Source organism: Somniosus microcephalus, unplaced genomic scaffold, assembly GCF_052327205.1.
Source record: "Somniosus microcephalus isolate GS21.2 unplaced genomic scaffold, FLI_Smic_1.0 unresolved_chr4, whole genome shotgun sequence".
Lineage (NCBI taxonomy): Eukaryota > Metazoa > Chordata > Chondrichthyes > Squaliformes > Somniosidae > Somniosus > Somniosus microcephalus.
The window spans coordinates 52,684,763-52,706,542 of NW_028225182.1; the positions used below are offsets into that span (position 1 = coordinate 52,684,763).

A 21,780-nucleotide genomic window follows, 5' to 3' on the forward strand; every position below is an offset into this window, starting at 1 on the left:
GGGTGACGTTTCGCCCGTCGGGAGTCTCGTGACGTGACGTACCGGGCCGCGCATTGTGACGGCGACCGCAGCACCTCCCCTTTTTTTCTCACTGGTGTGTCACTCCGCGCTCAATTCGCCAGGGAAAAATAAAATAAAATGTTAAATTAGAAAGATGTGGTCGGGGGTGGGGATGATACCAAGGGGGGAGCACGCTTGTTCTCCAGCGGGCGGCCGCGGTTGGTTTCTGAGGGAAACAGGCGGGTGTTTGAGGCGATGGAGGCGGGGGACTCTTTTGTTTTGGTGGTCGGTTGGGGGGGTGAGGCGGCGCGGGCTTAGTGGGCGGGTTGTGTTAGTCCGCCGGGGGCGGGCGGGAAGGCGGAGAGTCCGTCAGTGAGAGAGAGAGAGAGAGAGAGCGGAAAACACCCAGTCCTGAGGAGAAATCCCCGGCTCAGAGCACCAGACACCTCCCCGCTATCAACTCCTCCTCCCCGAGTCCACCGGCACGCTCACACCTCACACACCGCGGGGGTAGGCCCGAGCGGACAGCCGAGCGTCGAGTGACAGCCCAGCCGGACCCAGTGACAGCCCAGCCCAGCGGCCGCCATGAAGTTCCAGTACAAGGAGGAGCATCTCTTCGAGAAGCGGCGCTCCGAGGGCGAGAAGATCCGCAAGAAATATCCCGACCGCGTCCCGGTCAGTGCTTTAAACCCGAGCGGGACCGGCGCGTTTAACCCGAGCGGGAGCGGCGCGTTTAACCCGCGGCCTTGCTAGGGTGACGGCGAAGAAATCAAAATACATTTTAACTAGCAGAACCGGCGCTTAACTACTTAACGGCAAATAGTCAAAATACATTTTAACTAGCAGAACCGGCGCTTAACTACTTAACGGCAAATAGTCAAAATACATTTTAACTAGCAGAACCGGCGCTTAACTACTTATCGGCAAATAGTCAAAATACATTTTAACTAGCAGAACCGGCGCTTAACTACTTATCGGCAAATAGTCGAAATACATTTTCACTAGCAGAACCGGTGCTTAACTATTTACCGGCAAATAGTCAAAATAAATGTTAACTAGCAGAACCGGCGCTTAAATATTTACCGGCAAATCTTCAAAATAAATTTTAACTAGCAGAACCGGCGCTTAACTACTTAATGACAAATAGTCAAAATAAATTTTAACTAGCAGAACCGGCGCTTAACTAGCTCCCCACTTTTTTGCTACTTACTGGCCAGTAGTCAAAATAATTTGAACCAGCGCTAACTAGCAGAACCGGCCCTTGACCAAGCGTCCCTGGCTTGCCGCTGACCGGCGGAATAGTCAAAACTGATCTGAACGAATCGAACCGCAATCGAGGGCCGCCAGCAGCCAAGCTAAGCTTAACCAGCATAAACCGGCCACTAACCAGCATAAACCGCCAGCCAGCCAGCACCCGGCCTTACTGTTTACCGGCAACTAGCCGAACCGATCTTAGCGGTTCCGACCACAATCGAGCTCCGCCCAGCGTTCAACCTCCTCTTAACTAGCAGAACCGGCACTAACCAGCGCAACCGGCCCCAAAACGAGCGCGGCCATTTAGCGGAACTCCTCGAAGCGAGTGTAACCGTGAACGAGCGTCGCCAGCAGACCAGAGGATCTGAGCGAGTATAACCGGACAATTGACAGCCGTTAACCAGGTTAAGTAATAGTAGGCGGCTGTAACCAGCTGCTCAATCATGCATACTATTGATTAATTAAACTAGTATAATGCTGGTTAATCCCCCCCTTGTTGCCGGGAAGTAAATTAGTTATAAAAGTGGATGGAATGAATCTAATATAACTAGTGTAACTATTAGTACGCGGTAATCAGTAAGCAAAGTTGCTGGGCAAAATAATAGGGTGCTCTTGATCAAATTGTTTTTTAAATATTATGGCTAGTGTTATATAAATATTATAACCAGTGCTGAGGGAGCGCCGCACTGTCGGAGGGGCAGTACTGAGGGAGCGCCGCACTGTCGGAGGGGCAGTACTGAGGGAGCGCCGCACTGTCGGAGGGGCAGTACTGAGGGAGCGCCGCACTGTCGGAGGGGCAGTACTGAGGGAGCGCCGCACTGTCGGAGGGGCAGTACTGAGGGAGCGCCGCACTGTCGGAGGGGCAGTACTGAGGGAGCGCCGCACTGTCGGAGGGGCAGTACTGAGGGAGCGCCGCACTGTCGGAGAGGCAGTACTGAGGGAGCGCCGCACTGTCGGAGGGGCAGTACTGAGGGAGCGCCGCACTGTGGGAGGGGCAGTACTGAGGGAGCGCCGCACTGTGGGAGGGGCAGTACTGAGGGAGCGCCGCACTGTCGGAGGGGCAGTACTGAGGGAGAGCCGCACTGTCGGAGGGGCAGTACTGAGGGAGCGCCGCACTGTCGGAGGGGCGGTACTGAGGGAGCGCCGCACTGTGGGAGGGGCAATCTTTCGGATGAGACGTTAAAGCGAGGCACCGTCCGCTCTCAGGTGGATGTAAAGGATCCCATGGTACTATTTCGAAGAGGGGCAGTGGGGTGTTCTCCCTGGTGTCCTGGGGCCAATATTTATTGCTGAACCAACATCACTATAACAGAATACCTGGCCATTATTGCATTGCTGTTTGTGGGAGCTTGCTGAGCGCAAATGGGCTGCTGCACCTCTGACTTTACAATGATTGGAGTATTGGCTGTAAAGCGTTTCAGGATGTCCGGTGGTCGTGAAAGGCGTTAGATAAATGCAACTTTTCTTCCTAACGTGATTATTAGTACGGCACGGGAACAGTAGCAGTCAGTGGTTGTTACTGGGCTAGTAATCCAGAGGCCTGGACTCATGGTCCGGAGACATGTGTTCAAATCCCACCACCGCAGCTGGGGACTTTTTATTCCAGATTTATTTAATTGAATTTAAAGCTAGTATCAGTAATGGTGACCGTGAAACTATCGGATTGTCGTTAAAACCCATCTGGTTCACTAGCCTCCTTTAGGGAAGGAAATCTGCCGTCCTTGCCCGGTCTGGCCTATATGTGACTCCAGACCCGCAGCAACTTGGTTGACTCTTAACTGCCCTCTGAAACGGCCCAGCGAGACACTCAAGTTGTTTAAAAACCACTGGGAAAATACCTCACAGGACTGCAGCGCTTCAAGAAGGCAGCTCACCATCACCTTCTCAAAGGCAATTAAGAATGGGTAATAAATGCTGGCCTTGCCAGCGATGCCCACATCCCGTGAATGAATAAAAAAAAGAAATATGTGAACTTGCTGCACTTACACTTCCCACGGGTGTAAGCCCCCGACCTGCACTTACCTAGCGCGCCGGCCCATTGAGCTGGGATTCCGATCCTGGGCCTGCTCCAACTGCCGGCGCGCAGTGCTCACGTATCCCAGGGGCGCAGTTAGTTGGAAGCCTCCCCTGGGATCACGTGGGCCATGGGGAGCCAATGGGAGCAGGGAATCTGTATTCATAGATTTGACAGGAAGAGCTGTCCAATCTATGAATATAATTCAGCCCCAAAAATCACTAAAACTTCAAATAAATTTTTAAAAATCACATTTTTGAAATAAGTATAAATTACATAAAATAACTATTTTAAACAATTTAAATTTTTGAAAAAATTAATTACAGTTTCTATAGGGCTAAAAATAAACTTACCTTTTAAAGTATTTAAAAACAATAAATCTGTGGAAAAAATGTTTTAATTTAACTTAATTCGCCACTTACCTTTGTTAAAAGCAGGCCTTGTGACTGCTTTTTACAAGCGTAACTCCTGGAGACTTACCCTCCCGGAGAAACCTGGAAAAAAACCAGAAGTTCCAGGCGTGCGCGCTGCCTCTCCGGCGCACACGTTCGACCTGTGAACCCCTTTTAAGGGAACGGAAGTTCCGGTTTTCTGCGCATGCGCAGTGCATGGGCGAAGCCAGTACTTCCATTGGGCCTACGCGTGAGTACCCCGTGCGTACTCACCCGTGGGGACCCGAAGTTCTGGCCCACCCTTAAAAGAACAGACTAGATTACACACAACTCCCCTTGGCATCAGAATAATGCGCTGTGAAACACTTCTGTTTTTAAACAGTGCATCCCCTTGCTAACCGCTGTGGTGTCAGTATGTAAATGATTCCACACAGACAGTTTCACAGTCAAGTATGCACTTGAGACAGATTGCAGCTTCCCAGTATTTAAATATGTCTGTTGTGTACCAACAGACAACGTCAACGCAGTCCATGTAAACTGTGCATCTCATTCAAAATGTTGCCCATCTGTCCGTGCCTGGTCACCAATCTTCAACCTTTGCGATGTATAGGTTTATAGGTCTTCATCTTCAGGTTCTTTCGGAGGGCCGGGGGTAGATACCCCGTTACTAAGATTGGAATCTGCCCCACTGTCATAGCAAGTGCACAGTATAAATCCAGTGGAGAGGCTGTATCCTGCCCTGTTTGAATGGGGTTCTTGACGCGGGCGAGGGAAAGCGGGGGCTCTCCAGGAATTGTCCTCGGATGTAGTCCTGATCTGTACTGGTGTTACAATCTTAGTGTGGTTTTTGCAGTAGGACCAGACTCTGACATTTAGGAAAAGAGCTCCGGGTGCGGATGGTATGCATTGTACTTGTGTGTTTCTGCCCAAAAATACCCAATAGGGCTGCTGTTCTCTACATTTTCTTAACAAACCTATAGCGACATGAATGGCTCCTTTTTAGTTTTTAAGTGAATTTTTTGCGGCAGATTTAGGGAGAGTAATGCTTTCACTTACAGGAGCATGGTTAGATCCCAGGGCTGACTCCTGTTCTCTCTCTCTCCCAACCCAGTCCCACACCTACTATCTGTTTTAAAGAGTTTTGAGTTTGGGTAGTCCCAACTCTAGTGAGTGAAGAGTCGACCAGACCAAGCTGTCAATAATGTGGTACTAAATTTGGCAATCTTGGGCTGGTCACAGGATGCTTGGTGTTTGAAGGGAAATGTCACATTGAGGTTGGAATTAAGTGTGTTGTTGAGACAGAATAGCAGGGGTTTTACTCTGAATCCAAACTCTACTCTACCTGATCTGGGCGGAATATATCTACCACTTGCAGAGCTGACATTAAGTAGAGTAATTCATCGGGAGTGTAAATACATTTCTAAATGTGCCTCGGTGTTGACCTTGGCTCAGTGGTAGCGCTCTCGACTCTAAGTCAGAAGGTCAGGGGTTCACTTCCCACTCCAGGCCTTGAGCCATATAATCTAGGCTGACACTCCAGTGCAGTACATCAAAGACGTTCAACCGAGGCCCCGTCTGCCTTCTCGGGTGAACTTCAAATAGTGCCGTGGGAGATTTTACAAAGAGCAGGGGGAGTTCTCCCCGGTGTCCTGGCCGACATTTATCCCTCAACCAACACCGTTAAAACAGATTAACAGGCTGCTCGTCTCACTGCTGTTTGTGGAATCTTGCTGTGCGCAAATGGCTGCTGTGCTAGCCTACATCACGGTGACTGCACTTCAAAAGCAATTTGTCGGCTCTACTTTGAAGTTTGTTCTCTTTGGAAATAAAACAGAACATTTTGATCGTAGAGCACGTTGAAAGAGAAGGTTGAAAGTTTCCTGTGTGACTCGAGCGTTGGAACTGGGACGACCTGCTGAAATGTTAACCTGTCTTTAAGATGCGGCTGGACTGGAACTGCATTTGCAACATTACCGGCTGCGTGAACAGAACCAAAAAACCAAATGTTTGAGCGTAAGGCTCAACGTCATCCTGATTTGAGGGGGGTGCATGTTGTAGGAATCAGAAGCGGGGAGACGGTGTCTCGTTCTGCCCCACCTTGCCCATGTTTTGTTATAGTTACAGAGATGGTCATAAGAACATAAGAAATAGGAGCAGGAGTCGGCCATTTGGCCTCTGGAGCCTGCTCCGCCATTCAATAAGATCGTGGCTGATCTTCTACCTCCTCCACTTTCCTGCACTATCCCTATGTCCCTCGATCCTCTTAATATCCAAAAATCTATCAATCTCTGCCTTGAATATACTCAACGACTGAGCCTCCACAGCCCTCTGGGGCAGAGAATTCCAAAGATTCACCACCCTTTGAGTGAAGAAATTCCTCCTCATCTCAGTCCTAAATGGCCAACTCTTAATTCCTTATTCCCCACTATAATTTCTCCTGTCTCAGCCTGTAAGGGACCCACGTTTACTTTCGCTAAACCTTTCCTTTATACATACCTATAGAAGCTTTTACAGTCTGTTTTTATGTCTCTTGCTAGTTTACTCTCATTCTATTTTCCCTTTCTTTATCAATTTCTTGGTCCTCCTTTGCTGAATTCTAAAATCCTCCCAATCCTCAGGCTCACTACTTTTTGGCAACATTATAAGCCTCCTCCCTTTGATTTAACACTATCTTTAACTTCTCTTGTTAGCCACGGTTGGACCGCTTTTCCTGTGGGGTTTTTGTGCCTTAAAGGGATGTATATTTGTTGTAAATTATGTTGTAATTCTTTAATTGCTAGCCATTACTTTTGGTCTTTAATAATGTGCAATTTGTTGACTTGTGAAGCCACAGACCAAAACCTAGAGGCAGGTATCTGCTTGCAGGAGTGATTTAAAAAAAAAAGTAGCTTGAAATGACCTGCATGCAGGTTAAAAGGGGAGTTATACCGCCGGGAGGTGTGTTAAGGCCCTACTTCTCCGTAGGGGGGGGGGGATTTAGCTGTGGCGAGTGTTGGATTTGCAGCGTTCTTTGTGATCAGTTTGCTTTTAGTTTCCGTGCCAATGCTTGAATTGGTGTAATTGAAAAGCTGGACAAAGTGAGTGGTTTCAGTTTCTTTGGATTGTTTAGCAGCAGTGCCAGAAAGTTGCAGTGCTTTCTGACTCACTTTGGCACTGGTTACCACCATATACAGGTGGTGCAGTTGTACGGGGCCTTGGTGAGACCACCCCTTGAGTATTGTGTGCAGTTTTGGTCGCCTTATCTGAGGAAGGATGTTCTTGCCATGGAGGGAGTGCAGTGAAGATTCACCAGGCTGATACCTGGGATGGCAGGAATGACGTATGAGGAGAGATTGGGTTGATTGGGCTTATACTCGCTGGAGTTTAGAAGATTGAGAGGGGATCTCATCGAAACCTATACAATTCTGTCAGGTCTGGACAGACTAGATGCAGGAAGGATGTTTTTGATGGCCGGGGAGTCCAGAACCAGGGGTCATAGTCTAAGGATAAGGGGTAAGCCATTTAGGACTGAAATGAGGAATTTCTTCACCCAGAGAGTGGTGAACCTGTGGAATTCTCTGCCACAGAGGGCGGTGGAGGCCAGTTCATTAAATATATTCAAGAAAGAGTTGGATATATTTCTTAAGGCTAAAGGGATCAAGGGATATGGGGAGAAGGCAGGGACAGGGTACTGAATTTGGATGATCAGCCATGATCTCATTGAATGGCGGAGCAGGCTCGAGGGGCCGAATGGCCGACTCCTGCTCCTATCTTCTATGTTTCTATGTGAAGCCAAAAAGCAAATGATGGAGCCGGCAGTGTCTGCCTTTGCTGAGCTCTTCAGTTCCTTCTGCGGCAATCTGGAGAAAGTTGAGCCTTGGTAAAATGGGACAGAGTTGCGAAAGGTTGTGAGCACTGCGATGACGACGGCCTTGGCACAGAAATTTACGCAGGCAGGGCATCGATCTTGCATTGTCTTGGTAACGGCTTAGTTTGTAAGGTTACAACCTGTCCGGAAAGGAGTAGAGCGGCCTGTGTCATTGTCGGAGTGTGTTGCAAGCTGGCATCGATCACTCCACTGACGCAGTGGGTCTCCAGTTGCAGACTTAATGTTTTATAAAAATTGACGATTTTAGCAGCTAAACTGAACTGTGGGGTTAGGAGAAGAAAACTGCCTTTGGATTTGGTCCACCTTGCTCAGTAATCCTAGTAAATGTGTGAAGCTTTTGGCTTTATATAGGGCAAAGGAGCCTGTTGCACTGGTTATGTTTGGCCTTTCAGAATGTCCTCAAATATTGCAGTGAGATTTGTTTTTGATCTGAAGCGAGGTTACTGTTGTCAGAAAGTGCTGTTGGGCCTAAGGGTTACCTCTATTCTGTCAATCCCCCTTCTGCCTGTGAACTGACTCGTGGTTCCATAGCTACCCTCTGGTACTCTGCCTAAATAGCCTTCATAGTTCTCAAGCTTGAGATTTGGCAGATTCATTTGGAAGGGGAGAGTCACAACTGATCTTGCTCTCTACTGAGATCCAAACGCACGCACTTCCCAGAGAGAACGCTGGCTGATTTAAGGGCACCCCCCCTGCTTGGGAACCTGTAATAGTGCCCCTATTTCTTCACTGGGAGGGTGGTGAATCTTTGGAATTCTCTACCCCAGAGGGCTGTGGAGGCTCAGTCGTTGAGTATATTCAAGGCTGAGATCGATAGATTTTTGCATATTCAGGGAACCAAGGGATATGGGGATAGTGCAGGAAAGTGGAGTTGGGGTAGAAGATCAGCCGTGATCTTATTGAATGGCGGAGCAGGCTCGAGGGGCTGAATGGCCGACTCCTGCTCCTATTTCTTATGTTATTGCTACTTTCCCTCCTAATCTTTGATCACTGTCTCCCAGCCTAAATCAGGAACTTGCAAATAGGAAAGGTTCTGATAGTGCTGGCTTGGGAGCAAAGGATATCTTTCATGTAGAAAAGCCTCCAGAATATCAGCCTTCCAGTGAAAGAGAACTCTGTAATTTAAAAAAAATGCCAGCAGTCTTATGAGGTTTGCAACTGGGGCCAATGTACTTTAGAAAGATCACTCACGATGATAATTAATCATTTCAAATTGCTGCAAACTGGAGTGACAGACCTGTAACCACCAGCACTGCACCCACTGTGTTACGCAGCTCAAAAAGTGCTGTACTACAGGCACAGCCCAGGTTTGGTAGGACAGATACTCCAACTGTGCTGCTGGGTATCTGTGTCATGGTTTAAGTCAACTTGGTACAAAAAATTCTGAAATTCCGATGACCAGCCCCAACCTTGGGTGGAGCAGTGGATACTACGGTTCCTTTAATGGACATTGGGTCATTGCAACGCTCAGGGAAGTCCAGCGAATGGTGGCAAACTGAAGCCTCCCCATCCACTAGGATCTCAACAACGTCCCTCACCACCGCTTGAAGTCACGCACGCCCCTTTGGACCCACGCGTTTAATCTTCGGCAATGAGACTTCAACCCTGACGATGTTTGGAAAGCCGAGTGGAGATCACCAAGAAGCCACAAACAAACACCTCGTGAAAGACCCGACGGGGAAGATCGCTGGCTTCGACCTTCCACGAAGCTTATGGGCATACCCTAAACCGCATCGGCACAAACCGTAGCAGATGCGGATACTCGATGCACAAGAGGAGAATTTAAAAACACTCCAATGTGCGACCCAGAAAGGCCATGGAACATCGAACAACTCAATGCCTGATTCCCAAATACGAAGGAGGCAGAGCAGCAAACCTGGTCGGGAACACAGAGGAGAGAGAGAAAAAGAAAAAAATCCAGGCTTGACATCACAGGATAACTGCTAACTGGTTGGTTGGTAAAAGTCGCATCGGTTTTTTTGCTCTTCAAGTTAGGGGCTGGGGTTAAATAGCTGGCTAGAAATTAAGCAGAAACTTGGAGATTAGTAACTGTTCATACTATGTTAAATTAGTAACTTTATATTAATAACTTGAATCAGATACATCTTAGTCTTAAGTTTCTCTAAGTTAGTTAATAGCCTATTAAATAGAGACATGGCAGGGCAGCTCAGTCCTGCAGAATGCACATCCTGTGCCATGTGGGAAATCCAGGATGCTTCCTGTGTCCTGGACAACCACGTATGCAGGAGTTGTTGTCAGCTGGAGGAGCTCGAGTTCCGGGTTTCGGAGCTTGAGCAGCAGCTGGCGTCACTGCGGTGCATTTGCGAGGATGAGAGCTTCATGGATAGCACGTTTCAGGAGGTGGTCACCCCGCAGATAGTGTGCAGGCAGAAAAGGAATAGGTGACCGCCAGACAGGTAGTGCAGAAGTTCCGAGTGCATCTCGCTCCCTAACCATTATTCGGTTCTGAGTACTGGTGAGGGCGATGGTTCCTCTGGGGAGTACAGCCAGAGCCAAATCCACGGCACCACGGGTGGCTCAGCTGTACAGCGGGGGAGGAGGAAGATGGGGAAAGCAATAGTCATAGGGGATTCGATAGTTAGGGGAGCAAACCGGTGTTTCTGTGGCTGCAGACGTGTCTCCAGGATGGTATGTTGCCTCCCTGGTGCCAGGGTCAAGGATGTAACTGAGCGGCTGCAAAACATTGTGAGGGGGGAGGGTGAACAGCCAGAGGTCGTGGTCCATATTGGTACCAACGACTTAGGTAGAAAGAGGGATGAGATCTTGCAGGCAGATTTTAGGGAGCTAGGAAAGAGCTTAAAAAGCAGGATCTCAAAGGTAGTAATCATCCAGATTACTTGCACAAGTGAATATAAGATAGAGCGTAGCTGGAGAGATGGTGCAGGAGGGAGGGCTTGCTTTAGATTCCTGGGGCATTGGGACTGAGACTGGTTCTGGGGGAGGTGGGACCTGTACAAGTCGGATGGGTTGCACTTCAACAGGGCCGGAACCAATATCCTCGCGGGGATGTTTGCTCGTGCTGCTATCGAGGGTTTAAACTAATTTGGCAGGGGAGTGGGCACTAGGATGTAACATTAGAAAGGGGAAATAAAGTGATCAAAGGATTGGGAAAGGTGGAGAGCACTAAAGTAAGAAATAGTAAGGTATTAGGTGGGATCCAACTAAGAGAGAATACAGGATGGTCTAAGATGGGTTTACAGTGTATGTATGTGAACGCACAAAGCGTAGTAAACAAGGTAAGTGAGCTGCAGGCACAAATAACCACATGGGAATATGATGATGTGGCAATAACTGAGACCTGGCTCAAAAAAGGGCAGGATTGGGTATTAAATATTACTGGTTATAAGGTGTTCAGGAAAGATAGGAGGTGGTGTGGCAGTATTGATTAAGGAGAATGTTAGAGTGTTGGAGAGGGAGGATGTCCTGGAGGGGTCAAGGACAGAATGCCTATGGCTAGAGTTAAGAAATAATAGAGGTGCCATTACACTACTAGGTGTATTCTATAGACCACCAACTAGTGGGAAAGATATGGAGGAGCAAATTTGCCGAGAAATTACAGAGAGGTCCAAGAACGATAGAGTAGTAATAATGGGGGACTTCAACTATCCTAATATAGACTGGGATTGTAATACTGTAAAGATCAGAGAAGGGGAAGAATTTCTGAAGTGTGTTCAGGAGAACTTTCTTGATCAGTATGTTTCCAGCCCGACGAGGGAGGAGGCATTGCTGGATCTCGTTCTGGGGAATGAGGTGGGTCAAGTGGAGCAAGTGTCAGTAGGTGAACATTTAGGGAACAGTGATCATAGTATCATAAGGCTTAGATTAGCTCTGGAAAAGGACAGGGAGCAATCTAGAGTAAAAATGTTTAACTGGGGGAAGGCCAATTTCAGTGGGATGAGGACGGATCTGGCCCGAGTAAACTGGAATCAAAGATTGGCAGGCAAAACTGTAATGGAACAATGGGCTGCCTTTAAAGAGGAAATAGCTTGGGTACAGTCGAGGTACATTCCCACTAGGGGGAAAGGCAGGGCAACTAAAGTCAGAGCTCCCTGGATGACGAAACAGAGAGCCAATATGATAAAGCAGAAAAAGAGTGTGTATGACAGATGTCAGCTGCAAGTACATCTGAGAATCAGGCTATATATAGGAAGGTCAGAGGAGAAGTGAAAAAGAAAATAAGAGGGGCAAAGAGGATATGAGAATAGAATGGTAGCCAACATAAAAGGGAATCCAAAAGTCTTCTACAGACATGTAAATAGTAAGAGGAGGGGTGGGGCTGATTAGGGACCAAAAAGGAGACCTACACATGGAGGCAGAGGGTATGGCTGAGGTGCTAAATGAGTACTTTGCATCTGTCTTCACCAAGGAAGAGGATGCTGCCATAGACATAGTGAAGGAAGAGATAGTGGAGACACTTGATAGTATAAAAATTGATAGAGGTATTAGAAAGGCTGGCTGTACTTACAGTAGATAAATTACCACGAGTGGATGGGATGCATCCTAGGATGCTGAGGGAATTGAGGGCGGAAATCACGGCGGTATTGGCCAAAATATTCCAATCCTCCATAGGTACGGGGTTGGTGCCAGAGGACTGGAGAATTGCAAATGTTACACCCTTGTTCAAAAAAGGGTGTGAAGATAAATCCAGCAACTACAGGCCAGTCAGTTTAACCTCGCTAGTGGGGAAGCTTTTAGAAACAGTAATCAGGGACAAAATTAACAGTCACTTGGAAAGGTGTGGATTAATTAAGGAAAGCCAGCACGGATTTGTTAAAGGCAAATCGTGTTTAACCAACTTGATCGAGTTTTTTGATGAGGTAGCAGAGAGGGTTGATGAGGTTAATGCGGTTGCCAAAAGGCGTTCGACAAAGTGCCACATAATAGGCTTGCCAGCAAAGTTGAAGCCCATGGAATAAAAGGGACAGTGGCAGTATGGATACGGAATTGGCTAAGTGACTGGAAACAGAGAGTAGTGGTGAACGGTTGTTTATCGGACTGGAGGAAGGTACACAGTGGTGTTCCCCAGGGGTCGGTTCTAGGACCACTGCTTTTCTTGATTTATATCAATGACTTGGACGTGAGTGCACAGGGCACAATTTCAAAATTTGCAGCTGACGCAAATCTTGGAAATATAGTGAACAGTGAGGAGGAGAGTGATAGACTTCAGGGAGACATGGACAGGCTGGTGAAATGGGCGGACACGTGGCAGATGAAATTTAACAGAAAAGTGTGAAGTGATGCATCTTGGTAGAAAGAATGAGGAGAGAATATATAAACTAAATGGCACTATCCTGAAAGGGTGCATGAACAGAGAGACCTGGGGGTATGTGTGCACAAATTGTTGAAGGTGGCAGGGCAGGTTGAGAAAGCCGTTAAAAAGGCTTACGGGATCCTGGGCTTCATAAATAGAGGCACAGAGTACAAAAGTGTGGAAATTATGATGAACCTTTATAAAACACTGGTTCACCCCAACTGGAAGTATGTGAAGGCCTTAGAGAGGGTGCAGAAAAGATTTACGAGAATGGTTCCAGGGATGAGGGACTTCAGTTCCGTGGGTAGACTGGAGAAGCTGGGGTTGTTCTCCTTGGAGCAGAGAAGGTTGAGAGGAGATTTGATAGAGGTGTTCAAAATCATGAGTGTAGATAGAGAGAAACTGTTCCCATTGGCGGAAGGGTCGAGAACCCGAGGACACAGGTTTAAGGTGATTGGCAAAAGAACCAAATGCGAGGTAAGAAAAATCTTTTTTACGCAGCGAGTGGTTAGGATCTGGAGTGCACTGCCTGAGAGGGTGGTGGAGGCAGACTCAATCTTATCTTTCAAAAGAGAGTTGGATCAGTACCTGAAGGAAGAACATTGCAGGGCTACCGGGGAAAGGGCGGGGGAGTGGGACTAGCGGAGAGTCGGCACGGGCTGAATGGCCGCCTTCCGTGCTGCAACCATTCTATCACGGTGATAAATTCCACTACTGATGCACTCCGCTACTCCTGACACAACTATCTGGCTTACCCACCTAAATGTAAAATTAGAGTTGTTGCTCTATACCAGCCATATGAAGTAGTAGTAGTATTGCAACAGGTAGCATGTTTCTAATTCTGTGGTAAAATGATTCATGTTCAGTACGTACCTTGGTCTTCAGTCTGTAACTGGGAAGAACGACTTAAAAGAAGCTGTGTTTTTTTTTCTTAATGCCTCTGTTTTGTCTGTGCAGGTGATCGTGGAGAAGGCTCCAAAGGCCAGGATAGGAGACCTGGACAAGAAGAAGTACCTCGTGCCATCTGACCTGACCGGTAAGCTGTCACTGTCTCTCTGCATTGTCTGTCGCTCCACAGGCGCAATATCCGTTCCTACCAGGAATGTTGGCGTGTTCAGGATCTCGTGTGTTTTTGTGTGTGTGTGTGTTTTTGTGTGTGTGTGTGTGGCTGCACCCAGCTATGTATCTTTGATCACAAGATGTCCTGACTGTGGCCAGCACTGACTCCACGTTCTCAACCCTCTTCGAGACGTCTTGTGTTTTGGTGGTCTAGCTTGAAACCCCCCCGCCCGTTATTTATGGTCGTGTGTGAAAACGGGACCTTGAACCACTCGGAGGTTTATTTCCAGGAAGAGGGAATGAAAGCCAAGAAAAGATTGTGTAGAAACGGAACGCTCTTGGAACATACCAAAATAATTAGCCGGTGGCCAGGAATGTGCTCCTTTGTGCAGGTTATGGGTAACGTGGACTGGCTCGAGAGCTAAGATGAGAACTACTCCTTAAGTAAATATGCAGTCTCGTTGGGGCTAAAGTTCAGCAGGTTTTGTTGATATTTTGATACAGGGTAGAAGGTGAGTGCTTGTCCTTCCCCTCTGCTACAGTAAGTTTTCTCAACTCCACCTTCAATTGCAACAAGCACTTGTTTCCGCTGTAATTGAATTATTTTTAAAGCGATTAGTTTTGCTGAGTCTGTTGTGCGGTGTGAATGCCTGCGCCTGCATAGCCTCGCCCCGCACTATGCTTTGCCAAGTTAATGATTGTGTGCGTCAGTGCAGTACCCCTCTAAGCCACATGTTTTTGGGAAACATAGAAACATAGAAGATAGGAGCAGGAGTCGGCCATTCGGCCCCTCGAGCCTGCTCCGCCATTCAATGAGATCATGGCTGATCATCCAAATTCAGTGCCCTGTCCCTGCCTTCTCCCCATATCCCTTGATCCCTTTAGCCTTAAGAAATATATCCAACTCCTTCTTGAATATATTTAATGAATTGGCCTCCACTGCCTTCTGTGGTAGAGAATTCCACAGGTTCACCACTCTCTGGGTGAAGAAACTCCTCCTCATCTCAGTCCTAAATGGCTTACCCCTTATCCTTAGACTGTGACCCCTGGTTCTGGACTCCCCCGCCATCGGGAACATCCTTCCTGCATCTAGTCTGTCTAGTCCTGTTAGAATTTTATAAGTTTCATATAGTTTCACTTGACAGTGTGTGATATACATTGGTACACAATTACAAGCCCCCCTCCCACAGTATTTCAATGTTGCAGTAGGCGATTGCTTTATGGGTCTGTTTCTGACACAGTCTGCATTGATTTCCTGGCCAGTTTCCAGTGTGCCCCTGCCTAGCCCGTGAATCATCATGTTTCCTTTTTTTTGCCTTGAGCGTAATATAATTCAGTAATACCTGCTTCCGAAACAGGCAAGAGATGAATTAGAGATGACAAGAAAAGGCTGTGAATGGCTGGAACTGTGGAATTAAAATCGCAGCAGGCCGGTCAGTCGTCTTGATGAAACATTGGGGTTTCTCTCTACCACCCCCCCCCCCCCCCCCACTCCACTCTAGACAAAACAACCCTTTTCTCTCTCGACCTCTGCAGCTTCAATCCATGTTTCAAGCTTCACTCGCATTGCAGCGATTCCTGCCAGTGCTATGCATTCCCAAACTCGGCTTCTGGGAGAGAGTTAGTAAACAGATATGCCTTCTCACAGGAAGAGAGGACAGTGGGGGGAGGCGGGGGAGCGCTTTCTCCTCTGCCCTCCCCTCCCCCCCGCCCCAACCCCCAACAAGACTTTTAAATATTCTGCCGCCCCTGAGGTGCTGACAGTACAGGTTCACAAGTGTGCTCTTCACCTTGCACGAGCAGCCTTTCTGCGCGTGAGCCTAGACGTTGAGTATTGGCAGGAAGGTATTGCTGCTCGAGTTACCATCCTGTCCTTGCCCGATGACCAACACCTTGCCTTCCAGCGGGTGCCGCTGTGTAATGGTCACAATGCAGAGCCCTGGGATGATCTTGTCCTGCGTGACTCACAGACGACACAAAGCTGGGTGGGCGTGTGTGCTGTGAGGAGGATGCAGAGAAACTCCAGTATGATATGGACAGGTTGGGTGATTGGGCAGAAGCATGGCAGATGCAGTATAATGTGGATAAATGCGAGGTTATCCACTTTGGTGGCAAAAACAGGAAGGCAGATTATTATCTGAATGGCAATGGATTGGGAGAAGGGGAAGTGCAACGAGACCTGGGTGTTCTTGTGCACCAGTCACTGAAGGTAAGCATGCAGGTGCAGCAGGCGGTTAAGAAGGCAAATGGTATGTTGGCCTTCGTAGCGAGAGGGTTCGAGTGCAGGAACAAGGATGTCTTGCTGCAGTTGTACAGGGCCTTGGTGAGACCGCACCTTGAGTATTGTGTGCAGTTTTGATTGCCTTATCTGAGGAAGGATGTTCTTGCCATGGAGGGAGTGCAGCGAAGATTCACCAGGCTGATACCTGGGATGGCAGGAATGACGTATGAGGAGAGATTGGGTCGATTGGGCTTATACTCGCTGGAGTTTAGAAGAATGAGGGGGGATCGCATTGAAACTTATAAAATTCTAACAGGACTAGACAGACTAGATGCAGGAAGGATGTTCCCGATGGCGGGGGAGTCCCGAACCAGGGGTCACAGTCTAAGGATAAGGGGTAAGCCATTTAGGACAGAGATGAGGAGGAATTTCTTCACCCAGAGAGTGGTGAACCTGTGGAATTCTCTACCACAGAAGGCAGTAGAGGCCAATTCATTAAATATATTCAAGAAGGAGTTGGATATATTTCTGAAGGCTAAAGGGATCAAGGGATATGGGGGGAAGGCAGGGACAGGGCACTGAGTTTGGATGATCAGCCATGATCTCATTGAATGGCGGAGCAGGCTCGAGGGGCCGAATGGCCGACTCCTGCTCCTATCTTCTATGTTTCAGCCCGTCGAGGAAACTGTGATTGCAGTGCTGCGTTGTGTTACGCTCACCTCACTTCATTTTCCATCTTTCCGCAGTTGGACAGTTCTACTTCCTGATCCGAAAGCGCATTCACCTGCGGGCTGAGGATGCCCTTTTCTTTTTTGTAAACAATGTCATTCCACCAACTAGTGCAACCATGGGGCAGCTCTACCAGGTCAGTAATGGGAGCTAGGGTCCAGACTCTGGCAGCCTTGCTGTCTGGACCACCGCTTAACATTTAAAAAAAACTTTCTGAAGATTAGGCTTTTGTTTTAGTCAACAGTGATTGAACCTGGGAACTTTCCTGGTCTGTGCCACACTGTAGTGTATTTTGCTTTTGAGCCAAAGGCAGAGATGAGGGGTGTTGGAGTGTTTTGTAAAAAAAAATAATAAATAAATCTGAGAACAAAATCTGCCCATCGAGCCCTAGGACATCCTGTGCAGCAAATTCCCACCAGGGGTTTAGGCAAAATTGATTTAAGCCCAACTTGCAGAGTGCCAGGTGGCCGTGTGTGTATATGCACTGTACAGGATTGTGTTCCCATGTAACTGCCAGTTTGCAGCGCCGTAGGTGCATTGCTCCCGTGGTCTATGTGGAACGATGGTGTGTAGGTACATGAATCCCTTCTTCCCACGCTCCATGTCAGCCATGGCTCAGTGGGTAGCATTCTCGCCTCTGAGTCAGTCGTGGCTTCAAGTTGCGCTCCAGAGACTTGAGCATGACACTCCAGTGCAGTACTGAGGGAGCGGCGCACTGTCGGAGGGGCCGTCTTTCGGATGAGACGTTAAACCGAGGCCCCGTCTGCTCTTGGGTGGACGTAAAAGATTCCATGGCTGCTATTCGAAGAGCAGCAGGGGAGTTCTCCCCGGTGTCCTGGACTAACCGGCAAAATTCATACTCCGAAAACAACACCTCAATAACCGGCAATGTTGCCGAGTCCGAGTCTCCTGCGGTGGCCGAGTTAGTCAGTGGGGGTAGTTCTCCAAACTGCCACTACTCGGCGGCTTGGCGCTGTCGGAAGTCCGAACACCTCAATAACAGGAGTCTGACTCTCCCGCGCTGCCAGGAGTCTCTTTCAATCTGCCATTTTTCTGTTTACTGTAAGTTTTGTTTTACTGTTAAGTAACTAAAGAGTTATGGATTACCCTCAACTGGCAGTACTGTACTTAATCAAGCATCTTCCACCATCCATTTAACACAACGTTCTGTAGGTGAGTACCCAATTACTGTATACTGCACACTTCTTGATTTTTTTATTTTTCTTTGTTAAAAATAGTCTCGGTCGATAGCCCTCTCCGTCATCCGGAATTTTTAATCAACCGGCAACATGCTGGTCCCGTCGGTGCCGGATGCCAAAGAGTTTCCTGTACTTCATTGGCTGTAAAGCGCTTGGGACATCCTGAGGTGGTGAAAGGCGATGTAGAAATGCAAGTCTTTCTTTCACGCTCCCCAAATTCTCCATCTGGATGGTCTGTACCCCTCTATCAGATCCTCTTGTGGGTTGTTCAGAGTTCACCAGCTTGCCAACTCTTGGCTACGGTGTGAAACTTTAGCACGGGTACAAGAACTGCGGTGCGGGCAGTCCGGTGGCTCGACTAATCCTGTCTGCGTTTTTTCTCTCCCCATTTTGTTTTTCAGGAGCATCATGAAGAAGATTTCTTTTTGTACATCGCTTACAGTGACGAGAGCGTTTACGGAATGTAACGCCCGCATCGCTGCTGATGGCTTCAGAGGCCGAGCATTCTCTGGGTCTGCACTTCCTGGTGTGTTCTATAAATGCTGATCTTTTGTGTGTCTGTCATATCCCTCTGGATAAACGGAGAAGGGGTAGTGGGGGGGGAGGTTGAAATATTTCTTTTTAATTTACTTGTTTTGATTTGTCAAGTTTCTAAGCTCTGGTGTCGTTATTTCTGCAGTCCTGCTTTTGGCTGTTTTTTCCCCCCCTTTTTTGGGGTGGGGGGAGGGCGGGGTGGGGGGGGGGGTTCTTCTTCGATTATTGGTTCACCTGTAAAATGTCAATTCCAAAGCTGAATGGACGAGTCTTTCGCCAACTGTGCTGTATAGCTGCCGAAGGACACACCTTATGTACCGTGGAGGCTAACAATAAAACATCAGTACACAGAGTGCGTCAGTGTCGTTGATTATTTCTCCCTCTGGCGTCCTCCTTTCATAGAATCACGGAATATTACAGCACGGAAGGAGGCCCATCGTGCCTGTGCTAGTGCTCGCCCTTGAACTGTTTACTGTGATCCCAATGTCCTGCCTTTTCCCCGTATTCCTTTTCAGATACTTACCCTTTTAATTGTGCGAGTCTCAGCCTTAATAGTCCCTTGTGGGATAGTATTCCTTGTTATAATAACCTTCCAACTGCTGGGAGGGGGTAAATTCTTTTGACTTTTTCCCCTTTGCTCTTCTAGTGATCTTGATTTTATGCCCCTTTTGATTTACCAACCAATTTTTAAAAATATATATCTTTCAGTACTTGCCGTCTTGAAACCTTTTGCAATTTTGAAAACGTTCTGTTGGATCCTCTCGTAACATTGTCTGTATTTGGAACCTTCCTTTGTAACTATAACCTCCCATTCCTGGTATAGTTTTGCTCGACTCTTACTCGGCGATGGTTCTACAGGTGTCGGTCACCCACTGGTATCTTGCATCCAAACGCCGTTCTTTATCAGCGAGCCTGGATAATGAATGTCAGCAGGTTATTCCAACATGGGGTGGGTGGTGGGGGATTGCAGCTTTGCTTGGTCCGGGTTGTAACCCAGTGTCCAACCATGCGCTGTCAAGCGTGGGTCACTAGTTAGTGACCACGGCTGGGTTTTTTTCCCTCGGGCAGGGACACTGACTCTACAGACTGGGTATTGAACCTGGGACCTATCTAAGGCCTGTGTGGCTCACTCACACAGCTTCAGAGAGTTTCACACCCCTGTTCTGGCAGAGAGAGCTGCATGTGGCCCGGGAAGGGGTTTGGGTGATGGGTAGTAAGGAACGTTTCTGTTCAGGCTCATAGACGTTCGAAGATTGAGAGGTGAATCTCACTGAAACGTATAAAATTCTCAAGGAGCTTGACTGGGTAGATGATGAGAGGCTGTTTCCCCTGGCTGGGGAGTCTAGAACTAGGGGTCACAGTCTCAGAATAAGGGGTCGGACTGAGATGAGAAATTTCGACACTCAGAGGGTGGTGAATCTTTGGAATTCTCTACCCCAGAGGGCTGTGGATGCTCAGTCGTTGAGTATATTCAAGACAGAGGTCAATAAATTTTTGGATACTAAGGGAATCGAGGGATATGGAGATCGGGTGGGAAGGTGGAGTTGAGGTATAAGATTAACCATGATCTTATTGAATAGTGGAGCAGGCGCGAGAGGCCGAATGGCCTACTTCTCCTAATTCTTGTGTATTGTGCAGTGAGTTTTTACTTAAATAAATTTGTCCTGTTCAGTTGGAATCTGGTGATCAAAGTTTGGGATCCACCTGTCCTACTGTTACCTCAGTGGGGTGAGATAGAACATAAGAAGTAGGAGCAGTAGTAGGCCATACGGCCCCTCGGGCCTGCTCCGCCATTCAATAGGATCATGGCTGATCCGAATCTAGACTCACGTCCACTTCCCTGCCCTCTCCCCGTAACCCCTAATTCCCTTATCAGCTAGGAAACTGTCTATCTCCGTTTTAAATTGATTTAATGTCACAGCTTCCACAGCTCTCTGAGGTAGCAAATTCCATAGATTTACTACCCTCTGAGTGAAGAAGTTTCTCCTCATCTCAGTTTTGAAAGGGCAGCCCCTTATTCTTAGATTATGCCCCCTAGTTCTAGTCTCACCCATCAGTGGAAACATCCTCCCCGCATCCACCCGATCAAGCCCCCTCACAATCTTATATGTTTCGATAAGATCGCCTCTCATTCTTCTGAACTCCAATGAGTAGAGTCCCAACCTACTCAACCTTTCCTCATACGTCAACCCCCTCATCTCCGGAATCAACCGAGTGAACCTCCTCTGAGCTGCCTCGAGAGCAAGTATATCTTTTCTTAAATATGGAAACCAAAACTGTGCGCAGTATTCCAGGTGTGGCCTCGCCAGTACCCTGTATAACTGAAGCAAGACTTCCCTGCTTTTAGTTGGCCAGTCTGCTGTTTGAAACCAAGGTTCCAGAGGACAATCTAGCACAGACTGAAGGGATGAAAGTTTGGCTGTAAGGAGATGAGCTGTCTCGCTGCACTCTTGGGGTGTGTAGTCCCACAGCACCAAACTGTCGAGAGGCCACATGGACGGAGGTGCCCACCGATAGTTTCCACTTGTGGGGAAGAGCATAACTAGAGGCCATCAATAGAAGATAGTCACCAAGAAATCCAACAGGGAATTCAGAAGAAACTTCTTTACCCAGAGAGTGGTGAGAATGTGGAACTCGCTCCCACAGGGAGTGGTTGAGGCAAATAGTATAGATGCATTTAAGGGGAGGCTGGACAAAGATATGAGGGAGAGGGGAATAGAGGGGTTATGCTGATAGGTTTAGATGAGGAACGACAGGAGAAGGCTCATGTGGAGCATAAACGCCTACATGGACTGTTGGGCCAATTGGCCTGTTTCTGTACGATAGCAAAATACTGCAGATGCTGGAAATCAGAAATAACAGAAAATGCTGGAAAAGCTCAGCAGGCCCGGCAACATCCGTGGAGAGAGAAACAGAGTCAACGTTACAGGCCGAAACCCTTCGTCAGAACTGAGGAAAAAAAGACAGGAAATGAAACCGATTAAAAGGCCAGTTTGGGGGCTGGGAAATGGGGATGAAAGAACAAAAGAGAAGTGAAGAGACATTAAGAGGTATTCAAAACCAGACGAGATGGTGGTCGGACTAGTGGAGAGACAAAAGACGGCTCTAGATTAGGTGTGAAATGCGCTGGCAGAATGGGAGACAGCTGCCATGTGGGAGAGAATAAAGGGGGGGGGGCACAAAACAAAGGTGTGGATAAAAAATATATATAAAAATGTAATAAGAGGCCGAGGTTATG

The 21,780-nt window shown here is 47.9% G+C and overlaps 1 protein-coding gene across 1 annotated transcript; it reads left to right on the forward strand.

The window, feature by feature from the left end:
* The first annotated feature begins 329 nt into the window (after positions 1-329).
* LOC147091096 (gamma-aminobutyric acid receptor-associated protein) lies at positions 330-18,895 on the forward strand. The gene is made up of 4 exons (XM_085977556.1): positions 330-675; positions 13,758-13,836; positions 16,827-16,945; positions 18,410-18,895. Exons 1-4 carry the CDS (start codon positions 586-588, stop codon positions 18,473-18,475), a joined length of 354 nt encoding a protein of 117 aa, XP_085833682.1. The 5' UTR covers positions 330-585; the 3' UTR covers positions 18,476-18,895.
* Positions 18,896-21,780: the final 2,885 nt, after the last annotated feature.

Excerpts from the sequence above, each read along its gene's own strand:
- LOC147091096 (XM_085977556.1), top strand. The coding sequence starts at position 586 with ATGAAGTTCCAGTACAAGGAGGAGCATCTCTTCGAGAAGCGGCGCTCC. Across the intron at positions 676-13,757 it reads AATATCCCGACCGCGTCCCG|GTGATCGTGGAGAAGGCTCC; the intron begins GTCAGTGCTTTA and ends TTGTCTGTGCAG. Across the intron at positions 16,946-18,409 it reads CCATGGGGCAGCTCTACCAG|GAGCATCATGAAGAAGATTT; the intron begins GTCAGTAATGGG and ends TTTGTTTTTCAG.